Source organism: Polypterus senegalus, chromosome 18 (assembly GCF_016835505.1).
Source record: "Polypterus senegalus isolate Bchr_013 chromosome 18, ASM1683550v1, whole genome shotgun sequence".
NCBI lineage: Eukaryota > Metazoa > Chordata > Cladistia > Polypteriformes > Polypteridae > Polypterus > Polypterus senegalus.
In genome coordinates, this window is record NC_053171.1 from 74,400,352 (window position 1) to 74,418,764 (window position 18,413).

Here is an 18,413-nt window from a genome sequence, read left to right on the forward strand (position 1 = left end):
AGGCATTGGGGCACCCCCTGGCGGTGACCTACAGGGTTGGGCTTCCATGCCCTCAACCCGTGGCCCCCCCAAAGCAACCAGGGGGGCGGCCCTCACGTGATCCCAGGTGGGCGCATGCCGTCTTCCGGTCCTTTATGGCGTCCCGGGCGGGTCGTCGCTCCTGACACCTCTGACAAGAGATGGTTGACCCTTTTAACAGAAGCTCTGAACCACATTGTGAAAAAATACCATTTATCTTGTATGCACAAAACAAAGTTAGATTACAAAAAAATCAACGATGTGCATAGCAAGTAACATAATTAGAGTATGTCATAGGAACAACTCTGCAGAGGTTAAGGAGCTTTGTTTCCTGTCACTTCTGTCCTGGGAAGGCTTCCAACCTGTTGATACACAGGCAAACCGCTAATGCAAACTGCATGCAAAGTCCCCCTTTTCTGTCATTGTTTCAGTGAAGTGCCTTGTAGTGCCATGACTCACAGAGTTATTAGCCCACCTAATACAATTCAGGGTTGGGCACAGCAGTAAATGCTGCTGCAGTTAGACTTCATCAACTACCATTTTAGTATTTTTCTCTTATCATTGCCACAGGCACACATACACAGTCCTGCTCGTAGAAAATGTTCCTCTTTTTCTCAGTAATCATGCTGTAGTGCGCTGGTGTACATGTACAACTGTAAATATGCGCAAAACTCAACCCACCAGCACACTGTACAAGCAGAAGTTAATACGAACCTACATAAATATACTACATAACAAATTAAGAGTTTATCTTGACTCCCAGTTTTTGTCACTTTGTTTTTTTTTTTTATAAAATTACATTTTGCCAACAAAATCTCGTTTCACCAATTAATTTCTTAAGAGACAGTAACCTTTTTCAATATTAATTGGCTTCAGTTTGTACAATTTGCTAACATATTTCCAAATATACCTTGGGGGGTGAAGGGAGGATAAAAATCAGGATGTAATAAATATTCTAGTTTAAGTGAACATTTTAGAACTCGGGTCTTAAGGGAAACAGCAAAATAATCATGCATTATAATTTGGCCTAGGGAAGTTAAAGTGGTATTTTTTGCAAATACAGTGTCTTGTTTAACACATTAAAAAATATTGTCGCATCCGGGACCGGCAATGAGGCAAATGGTCAGGGTGGCATTTTCATGTATTTTTTTAACATTACAACCATCTAGACGAGAACAGGCCATCCACCCAATTCTCCCAAAATAACATCACGTTGAATTTTGAAGGTCCTTAAAGTCTTACTGTCTTCCACACTACTTGGTCACTTATTCTAAGTGTCTGTGGTTCACTTTGTAAAGAAAAACTTCCTAACGTTTGCATGAAATTTACCCTTAACAAGTGTCAAACTGTGTCCCCGTGTTCTTGATGAAGTCATTTTAAAATAACAGTCTCGATCCACTGGACTAATTCCCTTCATTATTTTAAACACTTCAATCAGGTCACCTCTTAATCTTCTTTTACTTAAACTGTAAAAGCTCAGCTCTTGTAATCTTTCTTCATGATTCATCCCCTGTAGCCCTGAATCAGCCTAGTCGCTCTTCTTTGGACCTTCTCCAGTGCTGCTGTGTCCTTTTTGTAGCCTGGAGACCAAAACTGCACACATGACTCAAGATGAGGCCTCACCAGTGTGTTATAAAGGTTGAGCAGAACCTCCTTGGACTTGTACTCCACACGTCAGGGCGCTATATAACCTGACATTCTGTTAGTCTTCTTAATGGCTTCATGAACACTGTCTGGAAGTCGATAGCTTAGAGTCCACTATGACTCCTAAATCCTTCTTATAAGGTGTACTCTCGAGTTTCTCAATATCCATAGCAGTCCAAAGTGAGGGCATGTAAAATAACCAAACTGAGAGCCCACCATGACAGCTCCACTAGAGTCCTATCACATTCATTTACAGCCCAGCTTCATGCATGAATGTTCAATCAAAGTAGCTGGGATTTCGGGGAAATAGATAAAAACATTTTCTGACGGGACTGTTATAAAGGGGTGTACTTTTTAGTTGTATTCAGATGGTTTTATTTTCTTTTACTTAACTAGGGGGCTTTGCCCTCTGCTCACTTCAATCGCCAACCCCCGTTTTTGTCTTTCCGGATACACACTTTTAAGATTTTTTTTTCTTTGAATTGTTGCTATTTCATTAGCTTCACTTTTATTTCAGAACTTCTGTAAAAACAATATTTAGAATCTTTCAAGTCCCAACGTGCTGAATCTTTTAAATGAGGTCCGTGAGACTTGTGTTTAATGACTTTGTACCATAATTCAGGATAGCTTTTCCATGTTTGGAATTTCAGCACAGACAAAATGATTTTCATCATCAGCAGTTAATCATTTTTTTTTTGCAAAGTAACCAATAAATGAATGTGAGATAAACTCCGTTTTTGAAATTCTCTGACTTAAACTTCAAAGCCTTACAATATTTACAAACTTATGACATTTCACCTGTGTCCATATATTCAATCTCTATTCGCTTTTTAGTTATTTCTCCAAAAAATAATTTCTCTTTCTTTGCGCTAATGCAATGTTTACTTTCTTTTTTTTATACTTTCTAACTTTCCTACTTTCATATTCTTTAACTTTCTCCACGTGTATTGCGACGTTTTTTTTTTTGAGCCTTTCGAATTCCACTGCTTTCATAATCTCTAACCTGCTCTGCATGTGTTTAGCGCCAATGTTTGTGAACGTCTTTATGAAGTTCTACTTTGTAATTTAATTCTGAGCCCGACTGGACGTGCTTTGTTTCAATTCCACTTGTTAAGGGCTGATAATTACTTTCCTTATTTTCTGAATTTTCACCTAGATTATTTTTTCTTTTTTGCTCTTTTGTCTCACTAATGCTTTTGAGTCTGTTTTTGCTGCGCTGCTTTCTTCTTTGTATTCGTATTGTCCTTATACGCTATATATGTGCTGAGAGCCCTGGATCTGTGTCTGCTCAAATCCTTCACACGACTGAATGTTTTGCTGCCTGTGGTCTTATTTGATATTGGTTGTAAGTAGGGCGTGTCTTGCAAGAATCTCATGTTCCTCGTCATCGCTAGACAGTCCTGGGTCGATCTCTTGGCACAAAGTCTCATGTTTAAGGTCCCCGAGAGACGCTCTGTGGCCAATCTCTCTAGTCTTGCGGGTCTTTTAAGTGTCTTCCGTGATCTTAACGTGAAGATCACGTCTCGACGCCTTAGTGTTTCTCTCCAGGATTGTTTTTTTATAATAGAGAGAAATGTGAATGTGATAGGCCTACTTTTATATTTTATTAAATATTAAATTTTAAATTTATTAAATAGGGTCTGCATGTTGAAAGTTGAAAAATTGAAAAGATTACTGAAATGCTGTGGTAATTATACCTTATTTTTTATAGACGTTCAATGACTACATACAGAGGGGAAAATAAGTATTGAAAGAGTCAACGTCTTTCTCAGTAAATATATTTCTAAGGGGCTATTGACATTAAATTTTTACCAGATGTCAGTAACAACCCAAGTTATCCACACATACAAAGAAATCAAAAGAAATAAGTCCATAAATTAAGTTATGTGTAACAAAGTGGAATGACACAGGGAATATAACTATTGAACACGCTTACTGAAATATTGTTGGTAATGACAACTTCAAGACGCCTCCTGTATGGAGAAACTAGTCACATGCATTGCTCAGGTGGGATTCTGGCCCATTCTTCCACACAAACGGTCTTCAAATCTTGAAGGTTCTGGTGGCCTCTTCTATGAACTCTGACCTTCAGTTTTTTCAAATTGAGAGTTTCCTTGGCCGTGTGTTTGGGATCCTTGTCTTGCTGAAATGGCAACCCTCGTTTCACGTTCAGCATCCTAGTAGACGGCAACAGATTCTTATCAAGAATGTCCTGGTACATCTCTCCATTTACCCTTCCTTCAATTATATGAAGTCTACAAGTATTTTGGGGTGATGTGCAGTACCATTTCTCCTGCAAACATGGTTTGTGCAATGACATCCAAAGGGTTCAATTTTGGTCACATCTCATCAGACTCTATTCTCCCAATATTTCATTGGCTTGTCGAATGTTGTGCAGGAAACTTTAAATGAGCTTCAACATGCTTTCTTCAGCAGTGGATTCTTGTGTGGTGAGCATGCATAGAGGCCATGGTGGTTGACTGCATTATTTGTTTTCTTTGAAGCAACTGTACCTGCTAATTCCAGGTGTTTCTGAAGCTCTCTGTGAGGGGTCCTTGGCTCTTGGACAAGTCTTCTGATTATTCTTTTGACTCCTCAGTCAGAAATCTTGTGAGGAGCACCTGATCATGGCCGGTTTAAGGTGAAATTATGTTCTTTCCACTTGCCTGGATTATGGCCCCAATGGTGCTCACTGGAACATTCAGAAGTTTAGAAATATATCTGTAACCAACATCATCAGTATGTTTTGCAGCAAAAGGTTGTGAAGGTCTTGAGAGAGCTCTTTGCTTTCATCCATCACGAGATGCTTCTTGTGTGACACATTGGTAATGAGAAACCTTTTTTTAGGCCATCAATTAGGACTAAACCAGCTGATATTAATTTACACTATCAGGATTGCTTTCTAAATACTGACAGATTACAGCTGGTTTCTAGGCTTTCCATGCCTTTTTGAACCTCCTTTTCTTCATACGTTTAATACTTTTTCCCTGTGCCATTCCACTTTGTTACACATAATTTACGGATTTGTTTTTATTTCTTTGTATGTGTGAATTACTTGGGTTGTTACTGACATCTGGCTAAAATTTCATGTCATAGTCCCATCTTTATATATACACTACCGTGGCTGTCCGTTTGTCTGTCCAGGATTTTAAATCACATGTAGCTCGCAAACCATTTGACCTGAAATTTGGTACACATACACTATATGACGTCTATCATCTGCTTTCGGGGTGATGATTGACCTCCAAGATTATTTCTCGTTTTATTTTTGTTTTACTGTAGAATTACCTCTCAGTAGCGGCCAGCAGGGCGGCCGTGTGGCTCATGCATACGGGCACCGTTCTCAACCCTTTGCCATCACTTCCCCTACCTTCATACCTTAAATCATTCTTGAGAAGACTGAAGTGCCAGGTTAAGTGAAAACTTAAAGAAAAACTAATTGCAACACAAACATTGACTTCTCAGTTGTAATGTGAAAAGATGCCGACGAAAGAAGAGAAGTGGGCCGCTATGGTGGAGAAAAGAAGAGCTGCTCAGGAAGCAGCAAGCACATCAACCTCTGAGCAAATGAATGCTAAACGTACAAAAAAAGAGGATGACAACTAGGAATGCTTAAGTCAAGTGGATTCACTGCACGTTATTGTGCAATGCACAGTTACTGGTTAGAAATATATTTACTGAGAAAAACGTTGATGCATTCAATACTTATTTTCCCCCACTGTATATAGGGATCTGAATCATAGGAGAAAATTTTGTTGGTTGGACCTCTTTAAATTTTAAATATCCTGCTGTTGTACCCCTCGTTACTTAACTCGCCGGCCTGCCAGGTAGCTTACAGTGATGACTGGTCTAAAATAATGATAAAATTCTATGAAATAGAAGTGTGACGATTATCCATACTCATTATTTCAAGTTAGCAGCATATTCTATAATTTATGCAAAGAATGCAATGTAACCATCCAAGTAATGCACTCTAATGTCTAAACTGTTCAAAGGGGCAGCAAAAAAAAAAAGGCATCTTGGAGATTGCCATTCGCAGACACTGCACATGCTGAACATTTTCCAGCTGCTAAATTTTTTTTAAATCAATTTCCAACCTTAATGTATAAACAATATACATTTTACATTTTCTTCTAGGATTTGGCAAAGGTGGTCAAGGACAGGCTGCAACAGTGTATTTTCATTTAAGAGTTTGACTGATTAAGTACATGGATCGATCAGATCAGCCGATAATAGGGCTCAATAACAATTAGCATTGGCAGAAGTGACGCTGATCATGTGCCAACATTTTGAGTGACTGAACTTGTCAAAAAAAAAATAAAATAAAAGGCAGGATTCAGGGTGCACATACAAACGGTGTTATCCCCAAAACTAATATCATGCAGAAGGTAAATTATTTGTTCTTAAGGAATAAATAGACTGTGTACATTTAGTGCATAATAACTGTATCAGAAGCTTTTTTTTTTTAACCTTGATTAGAATATGAGTTTTTAACTATAGCTAGCACTCAGTGCTGCTTAGTCTTTTTACACAACACTAATCCTACTCTTCCATTTCAAAACCATTACACTACACATAATGAACATAAATACTTCAAGTGTATGTGAATTTGACCTTTGCATTCTTCTAAATCAGGGGTCCTCAAATCACAGTCCTGGAGGGCTGCAGGTTTTTGTTCCAACCCAATTGCTTAATAAAAAGCACTTATTGCTCAAGTAACACTTCTGCTTCACTTTAGTTGTCTCGCTCGTTAAGATTTTGAACACTTATTGCTTATTTTAGTCTTAAAACAGCTGTATCTTTGGTTTTTAATTGTTCCTAATTAGCAATAACATGCAAATGACAAAAGTGACCAGCATTTCTCCAATTAACTTGCACTATTTGGTTTAATTTAAATACTTGGAAGGAAAGTGAAGAGAAAAAAGTGAAGGACTGAGAATTAGTCATCCATTTTAGCCTTCAAATCATTTGGATGATATCCGTAGAAAGGGGAAGAAAATCTAAGATATCAGAATTACCTGACATAGCAGAGATAAAGCACTAACAAGCCATGAAAGTAAATTGTTGGCAAGAATTGCTTTCTAATTAAGCAACCGGGTTAGAACAAAAACCTGCAACCACTGCGGCCCTCCAGGACTGTGATTGAGGACCCCTGTTCTAAATAAGAAAACGTTGCATAAAGAATGCAGTTCTGCAGTTTGCTGCAGTCTGTGTTGGCGTATCCCAAGCAGGTTTTGTAAATCAGGTGAATGGGCTACATATGCCTATGTATTTACCCTCATTTTTTGTTAAAAGTTCGAAACATTTTTACAAGTACAGCACCTTATATTTAACTGTTATGACGTTTGCATTCTACAACAAATGTTTTACCTTGAAAATACATATTTGTCTGTGTTTACAGAGGGCTGACAAAACTAAAATCTCGCATTATTTCTCAAAAGATGACGTCGGCACTATCAAGAGTGTCAGGAGAACGTGGGTTGGAGAGTTCAAGTTAATCAAAAAATAGGTAAATAAAACTGACAATGAAAAGAAAATGGTAGATAACCTAATTTCAAAAACATTTTATACACGGAAAAAAATAGATCTTCAGTTTTATTAAACTAATATTTTAAAATAAAGATAAAATGTAACCACATTGAATGTTTTATCTGTATATTTATCTTGAGTTCTTAACTTTAAACAGACAAAATGATTAGCAATTGGCATTTTATAGGCTGAATGGCTTTTCATCAAAAGATTTTAATTTTCAGGTGGCTTAAAGTAAACGACACTCCTGCCCGAGAACCTCACACCTTACCTGCACACTTGCACTATGAAAACAAGGATCTAATATAAACTAATTTTATGTCTGTGTTCATATTAAATTTGCATTGTTAGTATGACTAAGGACTGCCAACAATGCTAGATGCTTCTGAAATGCAAAGTTATTGATTTACTAGCATATATTACATGCATTGCATTTGTAAACACCACAATCCAAAATACAATTTTCCCTCTGAAATGTAGAAAGAACAGGTAGTCAATATAACATGCAAGACCAGCAGTCTTTATTTTCTGTACATAAACTTGACAAAAAGTAAGAACAGTCCAACAGAAATTAATTCTTGTAACCTCTGCTTGCTCTGCGGCCTCTAGCACGTTCAAACTTTCGTCCCTTTGAGCGAACATAAGGCCTGAAAAGGGGGGGAAAAATAGATCAGAATAGAAAAGCAAAACAAAGCCAATATACTGTAAATGAGAGCTAAGAAGAGTTATAAACAAGGGCCATATTTAGTTTAAATGATAGTATGATAGTTCCATTTGATGAAGCTTTTTAGCTGTAACTAATGAAGTGTACCATATAAAAACTGAACAGATTTTCTAATTGTTGCTAAAATATATAGTGTTCCTTGCTATTAATACACACAAATAACTACAACCTGTACCTGCTCATAGATATCTTTTTGAATCTACACAAAAAAAATCATCCCGTTTAAAATGCAAATTTACAAAATAAAAGTGCATAAACTAACTTTCTGGATTAAGAATAAAACACATGGAATATTTTTTCTTGTGGATATTTTCATGGTATCTCCAAGTCTGCTTTGCACAATTAACTTAATACATAACAAAAATATACTTACTTGGTGTGGCTGTGAGGAGTGCCAGGAGCTTTGCCAAAATGCCTGTACACTTCTCTGCCCTTTCTAGGACCTAAAAGAAAGAGTAGAATTAATCAGCAATTACTGAACCTGCTTAACTTAATTCAGAAATATAGGGGTCTATCCCAGCAGCAGTCCAGTTAAGGTCTCAGTTACAACAATTTTCAATAAAAAAAAATTTCACCCCACTGTAGGACTGAGCAATTAATTTAACGTTAATCTCAATTACGATTTTGGCTTGCAGCTATTATGAAAACAAAATCGAGATTTTGGTTCATAATTATGCTCTTGTTTGTGTTATAAATTCAGCTTACCCCTTTCCATCAGCATGCTTTTGCCCTTATCCTAAAAGTTCAAACTCCCTTCCTGTCAGGCTGTGGCATGTTTAGGTTTGAGCCAATATGATGGAAAGAGCCTTTGGTCACCAAATAAGGTAAAACCAATTCAGGTGTTTGGAAACACTTTTGATTCAAGGAGTCCGACAAGGAACAACAACACACACTGTGCAAGATTTGTTACATGGAGGTATCTGCATCACATGGCACTACAACAGATTTTTTTAATCATCTGAAATTCAATCAAAAGTAGTCTACAACCAAACAAAGGAGGAACCCAAAAAAAGTATTAAAGACACTTTTTATAATGCAACCACAGGTCCCAACCCAAACAGTTCTTTAAAACAAAGAAATAAATGCCATCATGTTCTTCTGCTGAAGACATGAACCTAATTAACACTGTTATCAATAGGGACTCAAGAAACTTTATATTAAAAAAAAAACATAAAATTGGACAAATATGATGCCATCATGACACCATTTCACCAGAGTTGCACTGCCTGCCCTATATAATAAATACCGTGAGGAAGTTGTAAATGAAGCTGAATAATTTGCCACTATAAGTCATACCACAAAGCCTTACATCAGTATTACAATTCATTACATTGACAACTGTTGAATTATATTTAGAGTTCAAGGAAATTCACTGTTAAAAACACAACTTTTTGAAAGTTCAATAAATGCATATTTCTAAAAACAATAATTATAAATTCACTGTATTACAATCGTACAAGAAAATAGGGACACTGATTAAATTCTTAATAAAACCAGCATCTACATAAAAACTCTGAACATTAAGCATAATTAAGATACAACTTCAATATACCAGAAACCTAGAATTCCCTGTAATACAGTTGTATGTGAAAATACGGACATTGCTTATCAGAATTAAATTTCCAACAAAACCACACCAGACATCTTTACTACATAAAAAATCTTGCTGAAAAACTATATGCACAATGAGGATATTTTTTTCAATATAACAAACACCTAAAATCCATCCTTCATAAACACAATCAAAATGACCTGTGAAAATGATCAGGCACATGATTGATAGTATTATACCCATAAATCCTGCAAAAGAAACATTCATAATGTGTAATGTAGCTAATCAGGACTTTTAGAAATGTATCTCCTCACTCTTCTCTTCAGAAGAAACCTAATTGCTAAACCATCATATCATCTTTCATTCACTGCATGACTGAGTTATCCTCATAGTTCTAATATGTGAACTGCGACACCATTCTAAAATAATTATTTCCCAGAAACTTTTCACTGTTAACTTATCAATTTCTCTCACCTCTTGTCTTAATAAATATTCAATAATAGTCAATCTGAATCACTTTAATTTGATATCAAGTTAATAATGCATCCCTTTTTCCACCCAAAGACTTATTTAAATTTACAATGCATATAATTCAGCAAGGAACATTAGCACTACACTTTGGGCCAACAGCATTTTAACCTCTAGATACAATGGCATAACACCAATATTTCAAGACTTACCTGACAGGAGGACAGTTCCTCGGCCCTTAGGAGATGCTAGAGCAAGCTGATCAAAGGTCATAACCTTACCACCAGCTTTCAAGATTCTGTTGCGTGCTCCACTTGTAAACCTCAGGGCGCACACCTATATGGAGAAAATAGTCACTGAAATCAATGATTCCAAAAAATGTGAAGTTATGTCTGATATGTCACTACAACACTCTTAAAAATGCTGCAAGTAGAAAAAATATGTAACTGTTTTGTAATGAAACAAAATAAATATTGTGTTGCAAATGCTCTGGGCCATTCAAACCCAAATTAGAGAATTCTTTCATTCATTGCTTATACCAATATAGAGTTATGGCATTTCCTCAATAGCAATCCCAAATTAGTATTGAGTTTAATTTCCCGCCTGTGTGGAGTTTTAACTATGTCTGCATGGTTTTTATCCAACATTTTATGACTAGACTGGCCTAGTGGGAATGAGTGGACCCTGTACTGAATTGAAGAGATTGACCTCCTGCACCCTTGTAATGGAATAAATAAGTATGAAAGTAAATGGGTAATTCAATCAGTTTGGGTACCATTTTGAGTATTGGCCTACATACTAATTTTAATGGTAGCAGAAACACTATACTTATGACACTATAGCTGCAATGCTGCCCTCTTCAGGTTATGTAATTCATTTACTGAAGCCCCATTTAAAGGTGTGAACCAAAAGCTGATGACAGAAAAACATGCTGACAATTTTTTAATGTCAAATTAAATATTTACTTTGCCCATAGATGGTGTCTTTAGTAAACTTGAATCCCAAAACGAAGTCATTTAGTACTTTCACTAAAATCATGCTAATCCAATGATGCAAAATGTTCTCACAATCACCAACAAACTACCTACTTAAACACAACACCCTCAACAAACTGTACAATGTACTACTTAACAACACCTATTGTCCATCATGTATTAGAGATGCAAAGAAGGAAACAGTGTAAAAACTGAAACTGCAATACATTTTAAAATTACCCTTTACAAGTAAAAACATTTTCATATGAAATTTTACATTGTCTCGCCAACCTCAGTGCCAGTAAAAAATCTTTACAGAAAAGGTGTCATTTTATATACTTCCAGATTTCATTAATGCTGATGTATGAAAGATCATCTGAAGAGTTTTCAAAATAGTGCAGTACAACCAGCCATTCAAATCTTATTATCACTACTCCTGCTTTAATCTGCACTGATGAACCAAGCAAATTAAGCTGCTTTCTCTCCAACAGCTAATTACTACCTCCTCGTCAACTACATGTAGCCTTATTTCAGAATGACAGCCCTCACACTGCTGCATATAAGAGTCAAATGCCAAACTCGCAAATACACTCCCTCTTCACTTCTTGTTGTTTTCATGATTCCCATTTTTAAAAACTACCATAGCCAAATAGGCATTAGCAACAAGTTTTACTTCAATTGTTATTCCTTTAAGCCTCAGAAATCCAATCTTCACCACAGTGAAGGTCTGACAGGGATAACGCTCATCATAGGCTTAGGATGAAATCAAACTAGAATATACAAATACAGCCTTGACAATATTAAACTAGATGCTTGGCCAGAACGAAATTAACTGAGGAAGTCAAAACAGTGCCATGGGACACTAGATAAAGGCTTAAGAGCAAAAGCTGTTCCTAACGTATTATAAATTACATATTTAAATTTATGCAATGAGACATTTCTCATATTAAAAGCATCATAGGAAACAAGCCTGAAGAGATTAACCCTGAATGTGCAAGATATCTGTCATTTTTAAAAGCTTGGAATTGGTATGGCAAGTCCAACATGAACAGAAGGGATGTCCAACAAGAAATGTCTAATCAACGCTATCAGAATATTGTTAAGAATAGGTTCTTACTTTAAAAAGTAAGTGAAAACAATAAATATAGAACTACACAATTTGTTGCTTTAACCTTTCTTTCACTGTCCACAGCTCCTAAATTATAACATACTATGGCCCATCATATAACCTTCAAATTGGTGGCTTGGATTCTGGACTTGCCTTGAGCTTTGGGACAGCCTGAAGGCGCACATCATCCGTGACAGTTCCAACAACAACAGCTATCTTGCCTTCACGTCCATCAAGCTTCATTTTAGAAATCTGGAGAAGTTACAGAATAAGATGAAGATAGATAGATTAAATGCAAATTTACAGAAAAGACCTATCAGAAGATAATTCAAGAATCAAATTTTCAAAATAAAACTACCAGAAATTAAAGAGCCTCAGATACCAAATTACTTCAACAATTACTCTGACAGGGATAACAGTCATCATTGACTCAAAATTGTACTGACAGAATGTTTCTGAAGAGTAGGAAGCAAAAGCACTTCCATTAACTTACCAAGCGGGACAAGGACAAAGGAGGTCTATTGCTGCGGCTCATAAACAGGCGCTTCAGGACAACCTTGTTGAAGTTGGAATTGGAGCGACGAGCCAAGAACCGATAGAGCTGCAAGAAGAAAATGTAGCGTTTGAACTTCAAAAATAAACTTACACAACACTGCGCAACACACTGCTACTGATAACAATGATGACCAAAGACTGGGCAAACGAAATATTACTTTTAACTGCTCTAAATCCCATGCCTCAGTAATCCATAGTCTTCACCATTTTCAAGGTCAGACAGGGATAACAATCATCATAGGCTTATAGAAGGAAGTCAAACTGCAGAATACATATTTCCATATTTATAAGCAAACAGAATGCCTGGCTGATAAATGCTGACAGAAAATTTAATAGAATGAGAAACTAGAAGACTCAACAGCCAAAAGCTTTGCTAAACCAACTGTTTCTTTTCCTATTCAGTTGCCCTTTACTGCTCAAAGCTACAAATACATCTATCACATTTTCTGAGTGTTCTGTAACATTGGCATACTGAATTAACAGTTTTGGATTACTGGAGAAAGTGGAAAAATGGCTTTGTTTCTGTATGCAAGTAAAATATGCTTGACACATTTTTTGGTCTTCCACAAAACCAATTAAAAAATACATTTTGTAAATAAAAAGACAACTTTAAATTACTATTTATTAATACTGTTACATTTAACTGCATTAACACACACTTCAAGCACCCATAAACATGTTAAGGTTAGAAAATTGCAAATAAATTTTCATAAGGAGCAGCAATGTTTCAATAAACTATAAAATTTTCTGTATCATCTCTTGCCAGGCAGTCAATCCACATAACATTTTAAACATTTATTAAGATGGCATGTAATGACAAACATGACGACAAACATGACAACTACTACTTAGCACAATGTTTGTGACACAACTCACATGCACCCAATCTGTCTTGTAATGATTATCACACCCTTTTACAGAAAAATTTAAAAATCCAAATACTAAGCTGAAAAGGAACAATAGAAAAAAATAGGATCCATTGACATTAAAAAGAAATCACAACAAATCAAAATAAGAATACTCTTTAGAATAAATGCAACATACCTTGACCAGGAGCCGGAGGTAGATATCCTGGCTCTTCGGCTCCTTCCTGTGGACCTTCCTGTCCTTGTTGTGTCTGATATCCACTCCCTATGTCAATCAGAAACAGAAATAAAGCAAACCACATATTAGCAATGCATAAAAAATACCGAGGGCACTCAACAAATGTCTTACTCAAGTAAATAACGGATACATACGGAAAGAACGATTACAAATTAAGAGCCGCGTTTATAAAAGCCACCGGCCTTCGCACAGCATTACTCAAGATTCGTATATAGCGCCTTTCTTGGCGTCATTTCGAAAGGGTCCACAATCAGACTTTAAAAGGTTTTAAACAATGCACGCGGAATAAGAAAGGGGTATCTATAGAGATAATAAGCCGTTATCAGATCAGTTAGGATATTAGAGTTACGTATTACTAGTACGAAACTTAACGCTGCACATTGAGCACACGCTCAGAACACACTGTCGTGTAAACATTTTTAAAGCACTCATACATTTTACAAAGAACGTTTAAATCTTTAGATTACACAAAAGAGTGTGTCAGTGATGGCATACATAACAATGTAAGCTAGACGGAGTTTTCTTTTTCTAAAAAGAGGACGAAGGCCCAAAATAACACAACGTGTATGTAATATATTGTTAAGCAGCTTCTCCAAATAAACGATGTTTCATTAATGAGTGTTCACAAACCATTTAAAACTTTAGATGTTAATATACAGAAAGGATGAATACAAACGGTTTGTTTTAATTGAATACGAAAACGTCACACACATTCCTAACACCCAATGTTCATATTTATACATGGGTTATCACGTTTATTTATACGTGCTAGCAGTATAACCTTCCTCAGAAATAGTAGCATTTTTTTTACTATAGCACATGGCTGATATGCCGTTAATATTAATCAAAATGACTACAGCCTCCATTAAACGGGCCACGTCCATTCAGTCACAAACACCATCTTAAATAATCACAAATAAACAATCTGTGGGGATAATTCCAAAACACAACGATTATCTGTGACACTAACGCTACCGCAGCAGAATTCTGGACAAGGGTATAGCAACATAAAACAGATGCAAACGGATTTTAAAAAGTAAGCACATCTTCATAGCCTACCCACCATCTTGGACTCCGGGCGAAAAGGGGAGCCGGAAGAACTCTTTCTCGCGATATTTCCTCGTAAAGGCGGAGCAAAAAATTTTACTACACGTGACACAATGGCAGAATTTTAATTGGTTGACAACATTAAGCCATCTTTTATAAGAATGTTAAGTCGTGTCATATTAGTTTGGTTAAGATGCCGCCTGGTGCTAGTGAGGTTATTCGTACGTCAACAACGTGTGTATAAATTGTATATTACATTTTTAAAATGGTTAGATCTATAATGATATTGTCATGTAGTATATATTCGTTGCAACGTGAGTATAAAAACGTATCAATCCTGTTTTTTAAAATGTACAGTATATCTTCATTGTATGGCACTTATTTATATCAGTAGCCCATATTATCCAAATGAAAATAAAATTGTAAAACATTGTGAAAAGTAATATTACAACTTATTTGGATTAACGGACATCACCTTACAATTGCATTTGTAAACTTGCTGGTCTATTCAAATAGATAGATACTTTATTAATCCCAAGGTGAAATTCACATAATCCAGCAGCAGTATACTGATACAAAGAAACAATATTAAATTAAATAGTAATAAAAATGAAAAAAAAAAAACTTACAGATTACATGAGATCAAACGTACAGTATTAGCTCCTATTTATGATCAGTTGTGGTGATTTTATATGTTCAAAATAGCAGTTACTGTTTCTGGTTGCAAATGCATTTCAAAACAAAAATCCAATATGGGTAAAAAGGGTATTTTAAAAAGAGATGCAATTGTGAAAAGGCAGAAGTCAGGTGAGAAATATAAAACATTTTAAAGACTTAAAGCATCCCTTAGAGCACAGTCAAGGAGGCCGTTGTTAAGAAGTGGAAGGTATATAACACCATCCAGAATGTTGCCCAGCAAGGAGGAGACGGATTAGACTGGCAACCAAAAGGAGCCTTTACAGTTAAGACTGGTCAGTGTGTACACAAGACAGCAATATTAGAAATGATCTACAAATGCAGCACATATAGGAGGGTAGCAAGGGAAAATGTTTTATCAGTCTCATTATGTTTGGCTGAAAAGCACCTTAAATATTCTGTTTTTGGCCGGAATATAAAAAAATGGGCAAAATCCCAATGCATTATGCTATTAAAAATATACTGTTACCACATTAATGCATGGTGTTACCACATTAATGCATGGTGTGGGCAATATCCTGTTGTGAGGATATTTTTCTTTGAATGGGACTGGGGCACTTGTCATGATAGAAGGGAAGATTGAAAATGGGAAGATAGTTCACACCTTCCAACATTACAGTAACAATGACTCATGGCATGATGTCAGGGTACAACACCAAAGCAACCATAAAGTGGCCGAGGAACAGGAAGGTGAATGTCCTTGAGTGGTCTAGGATAGGCCCCAGTCTAAATCTTATCAAAAATCTTTGGAGGCAATGGTCACCATGCACTTTGACTGAGCCTGAACAATTCTATAAAGAGGAATGTGCATATATCCCTCCTTTTAAGTGTACAGACTTGGTACAGATGTTTCCAAAATATTCTTATTTTTAAGAAATATGAGTATTTCCTCATTTCCCTATTCCTATTCCCCGATATATTCCATATTCTTTATTTTCTATTCCTTTTCCTATTATACCTGTTGCCAGTGTACATTATTTTTCCTTTTTCCCAAACATTTCTATTTAATTCCTAGTAAAATATTCCTTAGTTTTGATATACAGACTTGGCAAAGATGTTTCCAAACAGATTCAAGACTGTAAATCAAGCAAAAGGCGCTTCCACCAATTACTATTTTAAAGGGCAGTGTTCTCTTATCCATCCAAGTTATTCTGCTCATTTTATTTCTCCAGAAATGTCCCTTTCTTTTTTCAATTGGATAGTGCAAGATACTATTTTTAAATTAAAGTGGAAAAACTTATAAATACAAGGGGGAGTCAAGCTAAAGTTAAAAAATGGAATTTATTAGAAAATGGAATGAACCTTAACAAAACTGATAACGTCATTTTTCAATATAGTCTTGACCCTTCTCATTGCACTTGCGCCACCTGCCTGGTAGTGCTTGGATTCCAGCAGAATAAAAGGTTTTGTGTTGTCCTCGCAACCACTTGTGCACCTGAGGTATTGTGGAACACTACATGCCTAGGGGTACTACAGTCACTACTGTAAGTTACTGTGACTTGCTGGAGACCAAAGTGAGGCCTGCTATTTGATCCAAGCAGCGGGGACTGCTGTCTCAAAAGAGTCCTTTTGCTGAAAGACAATGAACACACTGCTAAGAACACCAAGGCTTGTCTGGAGAAACTGAACTTTGGCACCATGTGATTTCCACCTCGATTCAAGACAGATGACGATGTAGAAGCGGTGCATGAGTATTTGCGAGGACAGGACAAAACAAGTGCACTCAAGATAAAACGAAATGCAAAACATCAAAGGTCCATGGAGCAGGTACTGTATATACCAGTCATTTTTAGAAAAGCTTTATCAAATCTTTAATGATATTGGTCATTAAATTAGGTTTTAGCAACCTGATGTACAATGGAATCCAAGTACAAATAATGTAATATAACAGATTGTTCATGTTTTTAGCATTTTAGATGAGAGTATGAACTCAACAGGAACTAAAACATCAGTTACATATAAAAATTTATAATGTATTATTTCTTTTTGGTCTTACATCTTTTATTATTCAATTTATGCATATGTGACCAAATTCAGTACTCATTCAGAGATAATAAAGCTTACCTTTACCTTGAAATAAAAAGGCTACTGGAAGAGCAGGCTGGAGATCAGAGGTGTCAACAAATGACAGATCCACGGACAAACATCCATCAGGCTAGTACAGCTCACAACGAATAAAATATGCAGAGAGATGTGTCAGGTAACACTTTATCTAAAAACTGATAGACTGGAGTAAACTCTGGCTTGCAGTGACTCTGTACTGGATGAAAAGATACAGAAAATGGATGGTTTGATGTACTGTATGACAAAGAACTACATTTAAAAGAACTGCAGTAGGATGAAAAAGAGAAGGATAATAAAAGGTGGCCAAATTAATATGGAGAACTGAGATTTTTGATGGCAAATTACAACAGACATAGCCAGCAAGATGAATGACTGTATACTTTGAATCCATACTATGGAGTCTGCCACTCAGTTGATTAAAGTATAAAGTTCAATGGTTTTCTTTCCAAAAAGTCTAGACAGAGACAGCAATAAAGGCAATGGAAGAATAGAAGTATGGCAGAGCAATTACAGTGGAGGTTCTTGTACTTACTGTATATACACTGCCCCTAAAAATTGTACCTGCTAATAAGTAACTTTTAATTTAAAAATAAATTAGAACAATTATTATTCAATTAAGCGTAATTAACTATGCACAAAAACTCATGTTAATTCATTTTCAAGATAAGAATGGTATATGTAAGTAAAATAGTTAAAATAGAATAAAAATATGAAACATTAATCTTTCCTACACACCTTTTTCATTACTGGAATTATGAACCATTCTAAAAGTAGTTGGGTTCAAGATAGGAACCAACGCTGGGTGGGATATCACTGAGAAGGCAGGGATGTGGAAGAACATAGAAGAAATACCACAGGAAGAATGTACAACTCCACACAGATAGAGCCCGGACTGGAAATCAAAAACAGTAACATACAAAACATGAAAAC

The 18,413-nt window shown here is 36.1% G+C and overlaps 1 protein-coding gene across 1 annotated transcript; it reads right to left on the reverse strand.

Annotated features, from left to right (window-relative positions):
- Positions 1–7,690: 7,690 nt before the first annotated feature.
- Positions 7,691–14,820, reverse strand: rpl18 (ribosomal protein L18). Its single transcript, XM_039741533.1, has 7 exons — positions 14,740–14,820; positions 13,617–13,703; positions 12,511–12,618; positions 12,171–12,269; positions 10,148–10,271; positions 8,289–8,358; positions 7,691–7,838 (listed from the first exon to the last, which is right to left on the reverse strand). The coding sequence occupies exons 1-7, from the start codon at positions 14,740–14,742 to the stop codon at positions 7,763–7,765; spliced, it is 567 nt and encodes a 188-aa protein (XP_039597467.1). The 5' UTR covers positions 14,743–14,820; the 3' UTR covers positions 7,691–7,762.
- Between the last annotated feature and the right edge of the window lie 3,593 nt (positions 14,821–18,413).